This window comes from Vidua chalybeata, chromosome 27, assembly GCF_026979565.1.
Source record: "Vidua chalybeata isolate OUT-0048 chromosome 27, bVidCha1 merged haplotype, whole genome shotgun sequence".
Classification (NCBI taxonomy): Eukaryota; Metazoa; Chordata; class Aves; order Passeriformes; family Viduidae; genus Vidua; species Vidua chalybeata.
In genome coordinates this window covers 4982678-4999791 of record NC_071556.1, presented here as the reverse complement: position 1 = coordinate 4999791, position 17114 = coordinate 4982678, and the positions used below count along the sequence as shown (strand labels likewise).

The following is a 17114-nucleotide window of genomic DNA, read 5'->3' as shown; positions in this document are numbered from 1 at the left end:
ATGGTTTTTGGGGCCGATGGTTTTTGGGGGCCGATGATTTTTTGGGGCCGATAGTTTTTTGGGGCCGATGGTTTTTTGGGGCCGTGTGAAGCAGGACTTTGGTGGTTTGATGTGCTGGAGGTTGATGGCTTTAAGAGAGAAGCGTTGGACGCTGTGGTTGAGTTAAAAAAGGGATTTTTTGGGGGAGGAAGAGCCGGCTCCGGGTCTGCTCCGGGCAGCTTTTGGGAGCAGCGCTGGATTTCCATCCCCATCCCTGACCCCACGGACCGTGCTGGAGCCCGAGTGGGCGCTCTGGAGATGCGGGAGAGACGGCGGAGCCCCTGAAAGGGTTAAGGGGTGCCGGGAGCCTGCAGGGATCCCACCCTCTGCCCGGAGCCGGGAATCCCGCGGTGCTGATTGAGCTCCGAGCCCATCAAAGGCTCCAATCAGGGACCCAACCCCCGCCGGGTGCCCGGCCCCGGCTGTTCTTTGTCCGGGCGAGCAGAGCAGCGATGTGGCTTCTCCGCAGCCTGGCCTGGGCTCTCCTGAGCCCCGTCCTGGCCACCGAGCTGAGCCCGCAGGAAAGCTCCCTGCTGAAATCGCTGGGTCTGAGCGCCAAGCCCAGCCCCAAAAGGCCCGGCCCGGTGCCGCCCGTGCTCTGGAGGATCTTCCAGAAGAGGAAGACGCTGCCCTGGCCGGACGGAGAGCTGGAGTCCTGCAGGGTGGAGGAGTTTAATGTCCCCGGCAACATCGTCCGTGTCTTCGCCGACCAAGGTACAGCCACGCCGCGTTTGGGCTTGCGCTGGGCTCGAGCTTGGCTCCGCTCCTTCCTTCCCTGAGTCCCGAGGCCGGAGCCGGATTCCAGGAGAAATCCCTGCTGGCTGGAGTCCCTCCGGCTGCTGTAGGTGATGATTTATGGGTTTGGAACCCCGAGGCAGGCGGTGAGGGGGGGGGCAGCTGTGCCAGGCTCTGTCCTGGAGCCCCCTAAATCCCTCCCGAGGTGCTGGTTTGATCCCAGTCCTGATCCCAGTCCTGATCCCAGGCTTTGGGGTCCACGGTGGTGGAGGTGAGTGGGAATGTGGGTGCAGGAACGGGATCAGCAGCAGCTCGGGCAGGGATGGGATGCTCGACCCCCGGGCTGTGTCCCCCCCTCCTCATTGTCCCAACGCCTCTTGCTGACCCCACGGCACATCTGGCTGACCCCACGGCACATCTGGCTGCTCTGAGCCGTGCTCGGTCCCCTGGGGACTGTTTGATTTGCGTCCCTGAGGGCTCAAGGCACCCCAGAGCTCTTTTCTCTCGTGGTTCCAGTTTGGCTAAACCAGGCAGATCCCCAAATTCGCTGCTGCTCGCTCTCTTTTCCCCGATCCTGCTCAGCCCCAGCCCAGCCCTGGAGTGGATCCTGCTCACCCCGAGGGTTCTCCCATGCCAGAGCCGATCCTGCTCAGCCCCAGGGATCCCCCAGCCCTGGAGTGGATCCTGCTCAGCCCCAGGGATCCCCCAGCCCATCCCAGAGCCGATCCTGCCCAGCCCCAGGGATCCCCCAGCCCTGGAGTGGATCCTGCTCACCCCGAGGGTTCTCCCATGCCAGAGCCGATCCTGCTCAGCCCCAGGGATCCCCCAGCCCATCCCAGGAGCTGATCCTGCCCAGCCCGAGCGTTCAGCCACCCCCACCCCTGTTTCTCCTTCTTTGCCAGGCCGCTTCCTCCCCGAGGGGCAGCCCCAGGGGTGGCTGTGTCTGCGCAAGCTCCTGTTCTTCAACCTCTCCGCGCTCGAGGAGGGCGAGCGCTTGACCATGGCCCAGCTGGAGCTCCAGTTCCACCACAACTCCTACCACTCCCCCAGCCCGGGGCAGGTTCTGGAGCTCCGGCTGTACCCGGCGTCCCCCCGGGGGCTGCCGCGGCCCGGCCGGAGGCCGCTGGTGGAGCGGTCATTTGTCCAGCTGCGCAAATCCCTCCTGTTCAACCTGAGCGCGGCGCTGAAGGACGGCAAGGTGCCGGGCAGGAATTTGGCCTTGGTGCTGGAGATATCGGCCAGCGGGCGCGCCGGGGACAGCGGGACCCTGCGGAGCCTCTGCGCCAGCACCGACGCCTTCGCGGCCACCTCGCTGCTGGTGGTGACGCTGGGCCAGCAGTGCCAGGCTGCCCGCAGCAGGAGGAGCGCCCCGACCCCCGCGGTGACCCCCAGCCCCCTGTGCAAGCCCCGCCGGCTCTACATCAGCTTCAGCGACGTGGGCTGGGAGAACTGGATCATCGCCCCCCAGGGCTACCTGGCCAACTACTGCCGCGGGGACTGTCCCTTCCCGCTGGCGGCCGAGCTCAACAGCACCAACCACGCCGTGCTGCAGACCATGGTGCACTCGCTGGACCCGCAGGGCACCCCCCAGCCCTGCTGCGTCCCCGTCAGGCTCTCCCCCATCTCCATCCTCTACTACGACAACAGCGACAACGTGGTGCTGCGGCACTACGAGGACATGGTGGTGGACGAGTGCGGCTGCAGGTAGCGGGGCTTGGTGGGGCAAGGACGGACGGAGGGCTGGGAAAAAAATCCCCGCGCTGTGAAATCCCCGCTGTGTTCGGGGCGTTTCGGGGCGTTGGGGTTCCCCTCCGTGCTGGGGTTAGGCTGGCGGTGCTGATTTAGGTTTAGCTGGGACGGGGTTGTGGGATTATGACCGAGCCTGGTGCTGGTCCCTTCTCCACAGGGGATGCTGGCGCCGGGCTGTGAATCCCAGATTTCCCCCCTTGCCCGTGCCGGGCACCCCCAGGGCCCGCAGCTTTTTGGGGTTTTGGCTGAACTCTGCGATTTTCTCAGGGTAAAAATGACTTTTCTGGGTGAATCGGGGCCGGGGGTTCCCTGGGGTGTGATCCAGCTGCAGGGACAGGGATGGGGTGACCAAATCCCACCAGAGCCAGGCGGGAGCTGTTTTCAGGGTGTGGTTGGTGATGGGGTGGTTTGGGGACAGGGCTTGCGTTGGGTGGCCAAATGCAGTGGAGGTTTTGACTAAAAAAAAAAAAATGAAGGTTTTCCCTAAAAATCGGAGATTTTACCTAAAAAATTGGAGATTTTGCCTGAAAAATGGAGATTTTACCTAAAAATTTGGAGATTTTGCCTAAAAAAATGGAGATTTTGCCTAAAAAAATGGAGATTTTACCTAAGAAATCCGCTGGGAGCCGCGTGCCAAGGGCGGGATGCTGCAGGGAATGGCTGAGGGAATTCGGGGGGGTTGGTGGGGTCAGTGGTGTCCCCTCCCAGCCCGCTGTGAGTCAGTATTAATTTACCTCATTTGCAAATCGATGAGCCCAGGCTGTCCCCGCGTGTCCCGGGCAGGAGCCAGGTGGCAGCCGAGCCTCAGGCAAGGGCAGAGCTCTGCACACTTTTGACTTTTTCGGGTTGTTTTTGGTTGATTTGTTGGTTTTTTTTGTGCCGGCTGGCAGCCCCAGGCTCTTTGTGGTGTCGCCGAGGGGCAGCAGGGACCCAAATTTGGGGCATTTCCCATCCTGGAGCTCTTCCCTGCCCCTTGCAGCTGCGGGCTCGGGGCTGAGCCAGGTTTGGAGCCCAGGCTGGCCCCGAGTGTGTAAAACTAAAACTGAGTGTGTAAAACCACCAGAGCAAAGCTTCCCTGCCCCCTCGGGGATTTTGGGGCAACTGAAAAGGAATCCGAGCTAGACTTGAATTTTTTCTCTTTATTTTTGAACTGTGAAGCCGTAGTGCAGCTTTGGAGTTTTTTTGTTTTTTTTTTTTTTTTTTTTTTTTTTTTGTTTTTTTTTTTTTTTTTGTTTTTTTTTTGGTTTTTTTTTCGTTTTTTTTTGGTTTTTTTTCTTTTTTGGTTTTTTTTTTTTCAGTTTTCTCCTTGAGCTCTGATGGTTTTTCCCACCTCCTCCCCCCCAGGGGAAGCACTGAGGGTTAAACCACCTTGGGACGGCTGGTTTTTTTTTTTTTTTTTTTGTTTTAACACCCAAAATGCAGAGCTGAAGACCCAGCCTGGAGCAGCTTTAGCTGGATTCCCATTCCCAAATCCAGGCGTTTCCCACCCAGCCCTGCTCTGCTCCATTTCAGTGTTTAAAAAGGGCTCAACTCCAGCCAGCAGGGGCCGTTTAATTCTGATTTTAGATGGGCAGAGGAAGAAAACCTTCAAGTATTCCTGGGTTTGTGGCCACCCAGGGGGGGAGTGACAGCCAGGACAGGACCTGGGCTCACCCCGGCGTGAGTTTGTGCCCAGGGTGGTGCCAAGGCCAGGCCTAAACCCCCCCCAGACCCAGCTTTGAGCCCCCAGCCCTGCAAGGGCAAAGCCATTTCTGTGTTTGCTGCAGGGCAGGGGGAGCTTCCAGGCTGGGAGCCCTTCCCAGTTTTTCCCAGTTCTCCCAGTTGAGTCGCTCACCCCCCTCTGCTATGCACACCCCCACTTTTGTACTAGTCTTGTGTTTAAAAAAAGTAATAAACTTGAAGTTTATACAATCAGACTAAAGCTTTAATGAATGTTGCATGGTTTCCTCATTGAAACTTAGGGGCCACCTTGAATGCAAGAGCTGTTTATTCATTTTTTTTTTATTGATGACAAACAGGTTTTAAAACAAAACTGAGACAAAAAAAAAATTAATTAATTAAAAAAAAAAAAAAGAGCTTTAACACCGTGCTAGCACTGATGTCTGGATTTGTAAAACTCAAAAAGAGTTTAAACTGCTACAAAGGAAAAAACCAGCACGAAGCAGAGGCAAGCATTCCCAGCAGTGAAATAAAGGGTGAGGGGAGAGGAGGGGGCTACATTACTCATGGATAGCTTTGCACAGAGGGGTTCAGCTTAAACCTACCCGAAAAGTCTACGCCACTACGCAGCCTACCAAGGAAAAAAAAATTAAAAAGCCCTTCGGCAATGTTAATAAATAAAACAAGTCCATCTCACGAGGAAGGAAGGTGGCCTGTGTCTCCATTCTTTCACTGTGTTAGAAGTCTAAACTCTGGAGGCTTTGGATGAGAAAAGAATGGGTTTTTGAGTTGAGTTTTTTTGTGGTTTTTGCAGTTTCTGCAGCTCCCCCCCGGGGCTGGGGGTGTTCCACACCAGGGCTGCTCTGGGGGCAAATCCAGCAGCTCCAGGGCAGGGATCTCCAGGAAGGACAGGAATGAAAGGTTTCCCCCCTCCCCGGGTACAAAACGGGGTTGGAGCTGTTTGAAGTACATTCAGATGAGAGGTATTTTGAGTTTTCCCCCCCCCAAAAATAAAAGGACTAGAAACACTTGGAGCCCTTAGAGTGTAAAGCTTAACTCCAGCCTGAGGAACACCCAGGCTCTGGCTCAATCTCTGCTGCTGCTGGCCAATTGGGAGGTAGAGGTTTTTCTAATTCAGGATCTGCTAAGAACGGGGCTGGAGGAATCAATTCTCTCTCTGCTGTCCCTAGAAAAGGTTTTGACAGAAATGAAAAGCTCCCAAGTGTTCCCCTGTGAGTGTTTCAGACATGGCTACAACTCAGAGCGTGGATGGCTTCTCCTCGTGGGCTCTTCCCAGCCCTGATCCCCAGCTGGGCTGACAACTCTGCTTCAACAAAGCAAAGTTCCTTCCAACTTTCTTCCCCCCTCCTGAAAACTTGGCTTCAACACCTCACTCTGTCCCTCTCCTGCCTTCGTCACCCAAGAAGCCACCCCAAAGCCTGACCCATTCTCCCCAGTTAAACCCAGCTCTGTCTCTCAGAGGCCACCACCTTCCACCACCTGCCTGCTTTGTCCGTTTGTCCATCCTGCTCCTGCAATGGCGTGGAGTCTTTACTTTCCATCCAAAATAATCCCCAATTTCCACTACTCCTCCCCCAAATCTGCGGGGACCAAAGCAGGCCTGGCTGCACCTTCCCTCCAGGGCCGAAGGGCACAGGAACCCGTCCCCTTTCAAGCATAAAGTTCATCTTACAGAAAGGCTGTTTTTCACAGAGTAGAGTCCAGACAGTTGCCAATTAAAGCATACAGAAAACACTTTGAAACCCTCCTGCTCGAGCACGCAGGCTCCTCTCACTCTAAACCTATCCCATGTAGGAAGAAGAGGCTGATTGCTGCAACTTGAAATCACACTGAAAGTTCTCAAGGATGGTGCTCTAATTTTTGTTTGAAACATTTTTTTTTTTTAAAGTTTTTTTTTTTTATAATATAAGCTTCTCAGAACAAGGATCTAAATCTCCCAGGTCCACCACTAAGAATTCAGAGACAAAACTTCTTTAAAAATTCAGTGCTCTTTTTGAAAGAATCTCTTTAAAACCACCTCGTTCAGAATGTGGGCGACACGATGACAACAAATTTCAGAGCCAGTGTTGGACAACAAAACCTGCACCTCAGAGTTGAGCAGCAGCTGGATTTCTGCTTGGCTGGCTGTCACCCAGGCAGGGACTTTCTCTCTTTTTTCCACCCCCCTCTCTCAGATACTCTGCTTCTAAAATGTAAAACAGTTCCTGCTAAAATCCTTTTAGTACCCGTGGCACAACGAGCCCAACTCTGAGATGAGGGTTTTCCTCTCCCCATCTGCTCTGAAACGTTAATGCCCTGCTCGCAAAGAGAAGTATGGAATGAAGTGAAACCTGCTTTGTTAAGGCCCTTCTCCGGAGCTGGGGGTGACTGGGGGAGCAGGGACTCAGCTGAGCACTCCTGTTGGGGTGAGTTCCTTCCCACGAGGCGCCAGCCAGTCCTCCAGGGCTCTCTCTCCTCTCCTTGTCAGTCTCCTTGTCTCAGTGAGCTCCAGCAGTGGCTCTCTCGCGCGCTCCTTTCTCTCTCTCTCTCTCTCCTCTCCGTTGGTTGGTTTCTTTCTCCTGTTGCTCTCACACAGTGGTGCTTCAGTTTTAGCAGTGGAAAACAGGTATCCATTTTATTTTATTTTTTTTATTACCCAGAATAAAATGCTGATGAACTAAGCTCCACACAAGCTTAGCTCTTCTTCCTCAACCTGGGGGCGGAATGAGAGCGGAGTTAGGGGTGTCCCTGCTCAGGGAGGGACAGCTTAAATCAGGGAAAAGGGACAGCTTAAATCAGGGAAAAGGGACAGCTTAAATCAGGGAAAAGGGACAGCTTACATCAGGGAGGGACTGCTTAAATCAGGGGAAAGGGACAGCTTAAATCAGAGGGAAGGGAGAGCTTAAATCAGAGGGAAGGGAGAGCTTAAATCAGAGGGAAGGACAGTTTAAATCAGAGGAAAGGACAGTTTAAATCAGAGGAAAGGGACAGTTTAAATCAGGGAAAAGGGACAGCTTAAATCAGGAGAAAGGGAGAGCTTAAATCAGAGGGAAGGGAGAGCTTAAATCAGAGGGAAGGGAGAGCTTAAATCAGAGGAAAGGACAGTTTAAATCAGAGGAAAGGACAGTTTAAATCAGAGGAAAGGGACAGTTTAAATCAGGGAAAAGGGACAGCTTAAATCAGGAGAAAGGGACAGCTTAAATCAGAGGGAAGGGAAAGTTTAAATCAGAGGAAAGGACAGTTTAAATCAGGAGGAGGGGACAGTTTAAATCAGGGAGGGGACAGTTTAGATCAGGGGAAAGGAACAGTTTAGATCAGGGGAAAGGGACAGTTTAGATCAGGGGAAAGGGACAGTTGAGCTCAGGGCAGGGGACAGTTGAGCTCAGGGCAGGGGACAGTTGAGCTCAGGGCAGGGGCACGGGGTCCTTACACTCTAATACTGTGACAGTCCCGTCACTCCACCATGTTGATATGCTCGTTCCCCCTGGTAAGTTGAGTCCTGTGACAGTGCCACGTCAATCTGGGATTTAAACTCATCACCAAGGTAACTGTCCTGCAAGGGGAAAGGTGAGGGAAGCCTCAAAATCAGCATCCAGCTCAAGTGCAAGGCAGAACCAGGTTAATGATAAAGCTGAGAGTGTTTGGTTTATTTAAAATCTGCTGGTTTGGTGCAGAATTTCCCCAAATTAAGGGTTTTTTGAGCTGTTTATCAGCTGAAGGAATAGTTCACTGTCATGCCCTCAACAGTGCAGGGTGTAAATGCTGCAGCTGAGTCACTGAGAGCAGTTTCAGTTTCGTTTCCCTCAGGAGGGAGGAGGTGCAGGCACGGATCACCCACACAAACCCCAGGACAAGCTCCGCTATCCCAAAATCCGCGCTCACCTGGGATAATTCCGGCTGGGAGAGCCCAGGCTGACTCATCTGTGAGGGCTGGCTCATGGAGATGTAGCCCTGGGTCAGGGGGCCCTGGGAGAAGGGCTGGGACACCACGTCCTGGCTGGCCTGGCTGTTGGGGAGGTTGGACTGGCTCGTGCCAGGAATCCCAAATCGGTTTTTCTGCCGCCCGCCACGGCCGGTCTTCCCTTTGGGAGCGCCACGGCCTGGAAGAGAGTTCATCCCACCCAACAGTGAGGAGCTGGACAGCTACAAACACATTTTTTTTTTAGGGAATCTGATCCCTCCCAGATGGCTCCCTGGGCATTTCTCCCCCTTTACCTGCAGCGGGGCCGTTGGCCTGGCCGAAGTATCCCGGGGGCGGCATCGGGGGCATCACGAGGTTGAAGGGGATGGGAATGTTCATGGCAGTGACGTGGCTGGGGCCAGCACTGATCATCCCAATCTGGTCGTGGGTTTGGAAGTACATGTTGGATGGACGCCCTGGGAAAGGGGAAAGCACAGGGGCTGCAGGAATTCTGGAGATTTCAGGATCAATCCCTAGCCCTGGAGCAGGATGGAAAAGGAGGAGCTCCCCCTGCCAAGAGGCAGCAGCGTTTCTGCCTCGCTGTTTATTGCACACCTGGAAATTCCATAAATCCACCCAACACGCTCTCATCCCACAGCTCCTCCTCACAGCACCACCTGAGATTCCTGAAATGCTTCTCACACTCCTTTTCCCCTCATTTTGCACTTGCTCTGCACACGTTGGGAGGTTGGGAGTCTTTTTACAGAGAGCAAAATCCAGGCTCAAGACTTTCAGCCCTCAAATTCATCTCAAATATTTTCAGTTGTTAAATTAAATCCCAAACATTTCAGCCTCAAATTCATCCTGAACATTTTCAGTCTTTAAATTCATCCAAAGCGTTTTCAGCCCTTAAATTCATCCCATTTTCAACCCTTAAACTCATCCCAAACATTTCAGCCTCAAATTCATCCCAGACACTTCAGTCTCAAATTTACCCCAAATATTTCAGCCTCAACTTCATCCCAAACATTTTCAGCCCTCAAATTTACCCCAAACTTATTCAGTCCTTAAATCAATCCCATTTTCAGCCCTTAAACTCATCCCAAACATTTTCAGTCCTCAAATTGCACCAATTCCAGTTCTCCGTTTCTGTAGTGTGAAGTTTAAATCTTTAACAAATTCAAAATTTTCACAAGATTAAAAGCTTTTAAGAAGTTTCAAAGTTTGAAGTGTGTAAGATGTGACCCCTCAGGGGCTGGTTAGGGGAAAAAGAAACCCCTGAAAGTGAATTTTGGGCATTTTCTTTACCTTGGCTGCTGCGGTCGTAGACAGAGCCAGGGATGATGGCCTCTCGTGCATCATACATGGCAGTGGTCATGAAACGGGCACCCTGCAGAGATTTTGGCAATTAGGAACTCATCCTCATTTTTTTCCCCCCCCCAGAAAACCTTGCACTGCAACCTCAGTGGAAGCTATTTTGGGTAAAAATCCATAAAACCCCACAGATCACATGAATGTTGTGGAAATTAATTCTAACACATAGAAAAGCTTTAATTATTATTTCAGTCATATCCTGAATACCAAAAGTAAGATTTTCCAGCAGCCTGTCCCAAACTGTGGGACATTTGATGAGTTTTCAGTCTATTCTGAGGCCCTGGCAATTCCCCTGGTCCATTCCCTGTCCTGCGGTGGCTGCCAAGCTCCCCCAACAATCATTTATGTTAAAAAATCAAATATAAAACTTGCAGCTTGAGGGTTAAAAGTGACTTTGCTCTTTCTACACAAACCAGCTCCTTCATTTCATTCAGCTCAGGATTTAGCCCTAATGAAATCCTGCCAATTAAAAAGCAATAATGAAGTTTGCTCAGCCCGGAGACAGCAGCAGCAGCTGCTTCTCCCTGAAGTCACGCTGCACCAAAAGGCAGCAAAAATGGAAACTTCTGGGGGCGTGAGGCTGTGTGGGTGGCTCATTCCACCCATTTAGCATTAATTAACCCATCAGGGGCCTAATTGGCTGCTGTCAGCAGCGCCGGGGGCCAGGGCAGGTCACTCACGGGGTTGATGGTGTTGACGAGCTTGCGGGGTTTGCTGAACTGCATGAGGCTCTCCCGCAGGTTGTTCAGGGGCCCCTCCACCAGCACCTTCTGCTCCTTGTAGTAATTCAGGAGGTGATTCCAGAGGGGCTGCTTGGACAGGGCTTTGGGGTTCCCCACAATGATCACCCCATACCTGTGAAGGGCAGAGGGACCACGGTTAACTTGGTGTTAAAACCACTCTGATGTCAGAACAGCCCCTGGGTTCTTCTCTCTGGGACTGTTCACAGCAACCATTCCAGATGTGGCTCAACACCTGGAAGGAGACTCCAGCAGCACAAACTTCCTCCTCCAGGCTCGCTCTGTGTCCAACCAAACCCCCCTGTGCTGGTTCTGCAGCTTGGAAACACCAGGGAAGCCAAGCAGCACCGTGCTGGACTCCACCTCAGCCTCTCTGGAATCAAACCCATTAGAAAAAACCCAAATGGGCACAAAATGGTTGCTGGAAGTGAGAAAGCAGCAGATGAAGGGAAGGGATCTGTGCTGGAAATGGGAAGGACGTGGTGACTTCCAGATTTTACTGATGCCAAATGGTGACAGGGGCTGAGATGAGCAGATAAAAATGGCCCAGAATGGTCCAGGTTGGAGGGACCTGAAAGCTCCTCCAGTGCCACCCCTGCCACGGGCAGGGACACCTTCCAGCTGCTCCAACCCAGCCTTGGACACTTCCAGGGATGGAGCAGCCACAGCTGCTCTGGGAATTCCAACCCCAGAGGGAAGAATTCCTTCCCAGTATCCCAGCCATTCCCCGTGTCCTGTCCCTCCGTCCCTCTCCCTGTTTCCTGCAGCTCCCTCCACGCCCAGCCTCCCTTTACCTGGCTCTTGTCAGGGCCACGTTGAGCCTCCTGGGGTCGTTGAGGAAGCCAATGCCCTGGTGTTCGTTGGCCCTCACACAGGACAGGATGATGAAATCCTTCTCCCTGCCCTGGAAGGCGTCCACACTTGCAATTTCCACTTCCTGGAACACAGGAAAACACCTCAGGCACGGAAGCAAAACAGCTCTGCCACCACCAGGCACTGCCAAAGGCGCTGGCCACGCACTGAGCCTTCCACCAGCTGAGAAAAATGTTGGTTTTGGAGTGAGGAACGATTTGGTAATTCCTCTGGGCACTGAGCAGCCTCCCCAGAGGGGAACAGGGAGTCTCAGTTTAGGAGAAATTCCTTTCATGTTCAGAGCTTTATGGTTCTCCTGTTTCCCCCAAAACTGTGCAAAGCAGCTCTTTGCTTGAGGACGTTGCCAAAAAGTTCTGACTGTTCCAAAATTTTGTAGGATGAGAGGGTCCAAATTAGCTCTGAGAAACCTCAGTGAGAGGGACACATCATTCCTGGCACCGGGAAAAATATTTCCACCAAGTCTCCCTGCAGCGAAAACACTGCTCAAGTTCTCAATCTTGCAAAACAAGACCATATTAAACACAGAATTGTGCTGTTTGTAGCAGCTCATTTTTCTGTTTGGTGGAGGAGTTGCACTGATGGCAGGATGTGCTCCCAAGCAAATAAATCGTGTGGCCACCAGGATTTATTTGCTTGGTTTCCTGCACGTCCCTTGGCATGGAGGGCTGATGAAGGCACAAGGTTTTCCACAGTGACCTCTCCTTCTGTGCCTCAGAGGATTTGCTGGAGCCTCTTTCCACACAGATTTTCCCTGTTCCTATTGGTACCTCCTAACTCTTCTTGATTTTAACCAAAACCAACTTAAAAATTAAAAAAAAATTGATCGCTATTAACCAAAACCAACTCAAAAAAAAAAAAAAAAATCCATCAACACAGACTGAGCCTGAAGGTGGAATAAACATAAAAAACCCTGGAGAATTCCACAATCTGTGACTTTTGGGCTTGTGTGCAGCCCAGTACCTGGTAGAGCTTGGTGTGCAGGGAGCCACTGAACTGCATGTACTGCACCAGGTAGGAGCGCTGCCCCTCGTAGGGGGTGATGATGCCAATCTGGTCAGGCTTGGCCCCAGCCTTGAGCAGCTTCGTGGTGATCTTCTCCACGTTGGCAGCCTCCGTCCTGGAGAGGCAGATTGGGTCAGCCAAGGAGGGTCAGGGCGTCAGGGATCAGTTTTTAGGCAGTTAATGGGGTTTAAAAGCCTCCCACGTGAGGGTGATTCAATGGAAAGATCAATTTTGCTCAAGCGCTGCAATTAATTCGCCTCGAGCTCCTCGCTCTGGACACGCACAGAGGAATGTGGGCCAAAACCAACATCCCAAAGGCCTCAGAACCACACAAATTTCACCTCCTGATTCTCAGAACTGCACAACAGACTGCAAAACCCCCTCAATTCCAAATGGAATTTCTTGCTGGAGTTAAATGTACACATGGAACTTTTATAATCAGCATCATTCCAAACATCCCCCAGATCCTTCGGCTGCTTTATCTAAAAGCTTTAAATATAGAATGTTTTGAATGTCAATGCCCCCTATCAGCCAACCATTGTGCTGTTTGTTTGTGCACAATCTGCTCCACTGTATCCAGTCTTGCACATGCTGCTCAGGAAACAGACTGAGATTAAAAATATCTCAGCTGATATTTTTTTTCACAAGTTGGGCTGGTTTCTCTGCCAGGCACGTGAACAATCATGACCCAAGAGGAGCAGATTTTAAATTTATTTGTTGAAAAAGAAGGTTGAATGTGCAGAAAAAAAAAAGGATAGGAAAAAAAAAAGTTCATTTCCATCCCTTTTGAACTAAATCTGAGATTTAGGATTCTGCTTGAGGAGTTATTGGAATTCAAAATGTGACTTGATCAGCATTTCCTGCTGGCCCAAATTCATCCACAACAGGCATTTTATCATGCCCTGCTCCTTCTACACCCAGTGAGGGTGAACTCCTCCACACAATCCCAGCCCAGCTCAGCTCTGAGCTGCTCCCACCTGGTGCCTTCTCCTCCTGGTTTGCTATGAAAGGAGCCCAGGGAAAAACCAACCCTGAAATGCAGCTCAGGCTGCACCCCCCTGATGGAGGCTTTGATTAAAGCACAAATGAGGGTTTATCCCCTGAGGAATCACCAGCCCTGCCCTGCTCACCGAGGCCAGCTTTAGACACCAGAGTTCTGCTCACCTGTTCAGGTAAGAGGTGCCTGAGCTGGCAATCTCCTCCTGTCCCTGGGTCACGTAGAAGAACATGGGTTTGTCAGGCTGGGGCCACTGGAAATCAAAGCCTTTCTTCACCCTGTCAGCTGAGGAGCACAGCAACAGGGAGCAGAACAAATCAGCAACACCACTTGGCAATTTCCATATCAAAGCGCCTCAAAACGAAGCGTGATGCAAATTTTTTTATTAAAAATCCCAACCCAGATGAGAGAATGCCTGCTTTGATCCCTGCTCAAGATTTGCTTCAGCTCTCCCCAAAGGCTCAGGAACCTTTAGTGTCACTCTCTTTTCAGATGATAATTTTAATAAAAAAACTTGTTCACTCTCCAGATTGTTCCAACAGCACCAACACCTTCCAGGCCATGGAAACAGAAACGAGCAGGGCTAACCCCAAAGTGAACAGGGCTGACCCCAAAGTGAACAGGGCTAAACCCAAATGAACAGGACTAACTCAAAAGAACAGAAGTACCCCCCAAATGAACAGGACTAACCCCCAAAATGAACAGGACTAACCCCCAAAATGAACAGGGCAAACCCCCAAAATGAACAGGACTGACCCCAAAATGAACAGGGCTGATCCCAAAATGAACAGGGCTGACCCCCAAAATGAACAGGGCTGACCCCAAAATGAACAGGGCTAACCCCCAAAATGAACAGGACTGACCCCAAAATGAACAGGGCTAACTCAAAAGAACAGGACTAACCCCCAAAATTAACAGGGCTAACCCCAAAATGAACAGGGCTAACCCCAAAATGAACAGGACTGACCCCAAAATGAACAGGGCTAACCCCCAAATGAACAGGACTGACCCCAAAATGAACAGGGCTAACCCAAAAGAACAGGACTAACCCCCAAAATGAACAGGAGTAACCCCAAACAAAGTCAGTTAAATGTATATTATGGAAAAACTCTGTGTGCCTCCACTGGGGATGCGCGTGCTCAGTGCCACTTCCCGCTGTGTTCCCAAAGTGCATTTCCGAGGGAAGGCCGGGACTTTCCCGCTTTGCCCTGCGGCGCTGCTCAGGTGGGCAGCAGCCCCTTACCTGCAGTGACCCCGTTCTGGAGGGACCCCTCGTAGAAGATGTTGGAGGGGAAGGCGCTGAGCGCGGGGTGCATGCGGTACTGCACCTGCAGCCGGATGGGCCGGATGCCCAGCACCACCAGCCTCTCAAACAGCGACTGCGACAGCCCAGCCTTGGCTGCCTTCTTGCACATCACCACAGGCCCCAGCTGGCAGTGGTCACCCACCAGGATCAGCTGTGGGAAGAGTTTGGGGACGGCTCAGTTTGGTTGCTGGAGGTTGTTTGGGATAACAGAAATATCCTACTGGAAAATGGAGAATGGCCATTTGGGATGGGAGGATCTTAAATCCCATCCAGTGCCACCCCTGGGGGCACTTCCCACTATCCCAGGTGGCTCCAGCCTGGCCTTGGGCACTGCCAGGGATCCAGGGGCAGTCACAGCTGCTCTGGGAATTCCATCCCAGCCCCTCTCCACCCTCACTGCCCCAGTATTCCTGCCCAATGTCCCATCCAGCCCTGCCCTCTGGCACTGGGAGCCATGCCCTGGGTCCTGTCCCTCCATCCCTTGTCCCCAGTCCCTCTCCAGCTCTCCTGGAGCTCCTTCAGGCCCTGCAAGGAGCTCTGAGCTCTCTCTGGAGCCTTCTCCTCTCCAACCTGGCCTTGGACACTCCCAAGGATGAGGCAGCCACAGCTTCTCTGGGAATTCCATCCCAGTCCCTCCCCTCCTTCACAGGCAACGATTTCCCCTAAATATAAAATCCAAACCCACTCTCTGTCAGTTTAAACCATCCCCTGACATATCAGGAATTAATCATTCTAACTTGTGATAAGCTTCAGCTCTCCCCAAAGGCTCAGGAACCTTTAGTGTCACTCTCTTTTCAGATGATCATTCTAATAAAAAAACTTGTTCACTCTCCAGATTGTTCCAACAGCACCAACACCTTCCAGGCCATGGAAACAGAAACGAGCAGGGCTAACCCCAAAGTGAACAGGGCTGACCCCAAAGTGAACAGGGCTAAACCCAAATGAACAGGGCTAACCCCAAAGTGAACAGGGCTGACCCCAAAATGAACAGGGCTGACCCCAGAGTGAACAGGGCTAAACCCAAAGTGAACAGGGCTGACCCCAAAATGAACAGGGCTGACCCCAAAATGAACAGGGCTGACCCCAAAGTGAACAGGGCTAACCCCAAAGTGAACAGGGCTGATCCCAAAATGAACAGGGCTCAATCCAAAATGAACAGGGCTGACCCCAAAGTGAACAGGGCTGACCCCAAAGTGAACAGGGCTAAACCCAAAGTGAACAGGGCTGACCCCAAAGTGAACAGGGCTAAACCCAAAGTGAACAGGGCTGACCCCAAAATGAACAGGGCTGACCCCAAAATGAACAGGGCTGACCCCAAAGTGAACAGGGCTAAACCCAAAGTGAACAGAACTGACCCCAAAATGAAGTCAGGTAAGTTTACATTACAGAAAAGGAAAAACGTTGTGTGCCTGCACTGGGCACGTGGCTGCTCAGTGCCACTTCCTGCTGTGTTTCCAAAGTCATGTTTTGGGGAATGCACGGATTACCTGCTTTGCCCCCAGGACCACGGGCACCATGCACTCCGGCTCGGTGGCCTGCGTGCTCTCGTCGATGAGGATGGAGCGGAACTGCATCTTGGCCAGCCTGGGATCTCCAGCTCCCACACAGGTGCAGCAGATCACATCGGCGTTCTGGGACGGGCAGGGAGCGGGATCAGCACTGGGGTGGGTGGGGGCAGCAATTTGGGGAGGCAGTGGGGATTTGGAGTGGTCACAGGGATTCAGGGGGGCTGCAGGGATTCGGGGTGGTCACAGTGATTCGGGGTGGCAGTGGGGATTTGGAGTGGTCACAGGGATTTGGGGGGGGCTGCAGGGATTTCAGGGGAGTTGCAGGGATTTTGGGGTGGTCACAGGGATGCAGGGTTGCAGCCTGGGGATTCGGGGAGGCTGCAGGGATTCCAGGGGGGCTGCAGGGATTTGGGGTGGTCACAGTGATTCGGGGTGGCAGTGGGGATTTGGGGAGGCAGCCCCAGGATTTGGGGTGGCAGCAGAATTTGGGGTGGTCACAGGGATTCAGGGGGGGCAGCAGGGATTCCAGGGAGCTGCAGGGATTCCAGGGGGGCTGCAGGGATTCCAGGGTGGCAGTGGGGATTTGGGGAGGCAGCCCCAGGATTTGGGGTGGCAGCAGAATTCGGGGTGGTCACAGGGATTCAGGGGGGGCAGCAGGGATTCCAGGGAGCTGCAGGGATTCCAGGGGGCAGTGGGGATTTGGGGACGCAGCCCCAGGATTCGGGGTGGCAGCCCCAGGATTTGGGGTGGTTGCAGGGATTCAGGGAGGCAGCCCCGGGGATCTGGGGGGGCTGCAGGGATTCGGGGTGGTCGCAGTGATTCAAGGTGGCAGTGGGGACTTGGGGAGGCAGCCCCAGGATTTGGGGTGGCAGCAGGAATCTGGGGTGGTCGCAGGGATTCAGGGAGGCAGCAGGGATTCAAGGAGGCAGCCCCGGGGATTTGGGGAGGCAGCAGAGGTTCAGGGGGGCAGCAGGGATTTGGGGTGGCAGTGGGGATTTGGGGAGGCAGCCCCGGGGATCTGGGGGGCACACAGGGATTCAGGGGGGCAGCCCCAGGCCCTCACCATCAGCAGCTCCCGCTCTGCCGTGCGCTTCAGCGCCCGGTAACGCTTCTCATCAGCAGAGGAAAGTTCTCCAGTCTCATCCTTGAGCTGCTGCAGCTTCTGAAGCTCTGGCATGCTGAGAAAAAACCCAGGAATTTTGCTTTACAGCCCAACCAACTCTGTAGGATT

At 52.8% G+C, this 17114-nt stretch overlaps 2 protein-coding genes across 4 annotated transcripts in view; one reads left to right on the top strand and one right to left on the bottom strand.

Annotated features, from left to right (window-relative positions):
• The first annotated feature begins 1 nt into the window (after nt 1).
• GDF1 (growth differentiation factor 1) lies at nt 2–4451 on the top strand. Of its 2 annotated transcripts, none has more exons than XM_053966088.1 (2): nt 2–753; nt 1677–4451. In XM_053966088.1, exons 1-2 carry the CDS (start codon nt 492–494, stop codon nt 2480–2482), a joined length of 1068 nt encoding a protein of 355 aa, XP_053822063.1. In that variant the 5' UTR covers nt 2–491; the 3' UTR covers nt 2483–4451. The 2 variants fall into 2 exon arrangements, with proteins under 2 accessions (XP_053822063.1, XP_053822064.1); XM_053966089.1 differs by having other exon boundaries at nt 621–880.
• A 41-nt stretch (nt 4452–4492) lies between these two features.
• The window catches only part of UPF1 (UPF1 RNA helicase and ATPase), a 27059-nt gene continuing 14437 nt past the window's right edge, over nt 4493–17114 (bottom strand). For both annotated transcript variants that reach the window (XM_053966033.1, XM_053966034.1), the window contains exons 13-24: nt 16947–17061; nt 15863–16006; nt 14313–14526; nt 13237–13354; nt 12031–12187; nt 10992–11134; nt 10138–10312; nt 9392–9473; nt 8398–8559; nt 8065–8282; nt 7613–7735; nt 4493–6895 (exon numbers count right to left, since the gene is read on the bottom strand). In XM_053966033.1, the coding sequence (XP_053822008.1) occupies nt 7616–7735; nt 8065–8282; nt 8398–8559; nt 9392–9473; nt 10138–10312; nt 10992–11134; nt 12031–12187; nt 13237–13354; nt 14313–14526; nt 15863–16006; nt 16947–17061 (1648 nt within the window). In that variant the 3' untranslated portion in view covers nt 4493–6895; nt 7613–7615. The remainder of the gene's footprint in view (nt 6896–7612; nt 7736–8064; nt 8283–8397; nt 8560–9391; nt 9474–10137; nt 10313–10991; nt 11135–12030; nt 12188–13236; nt 13355–14312; nt 14527–15862; nt 16007–16946; nt 17062–17114) is intronic.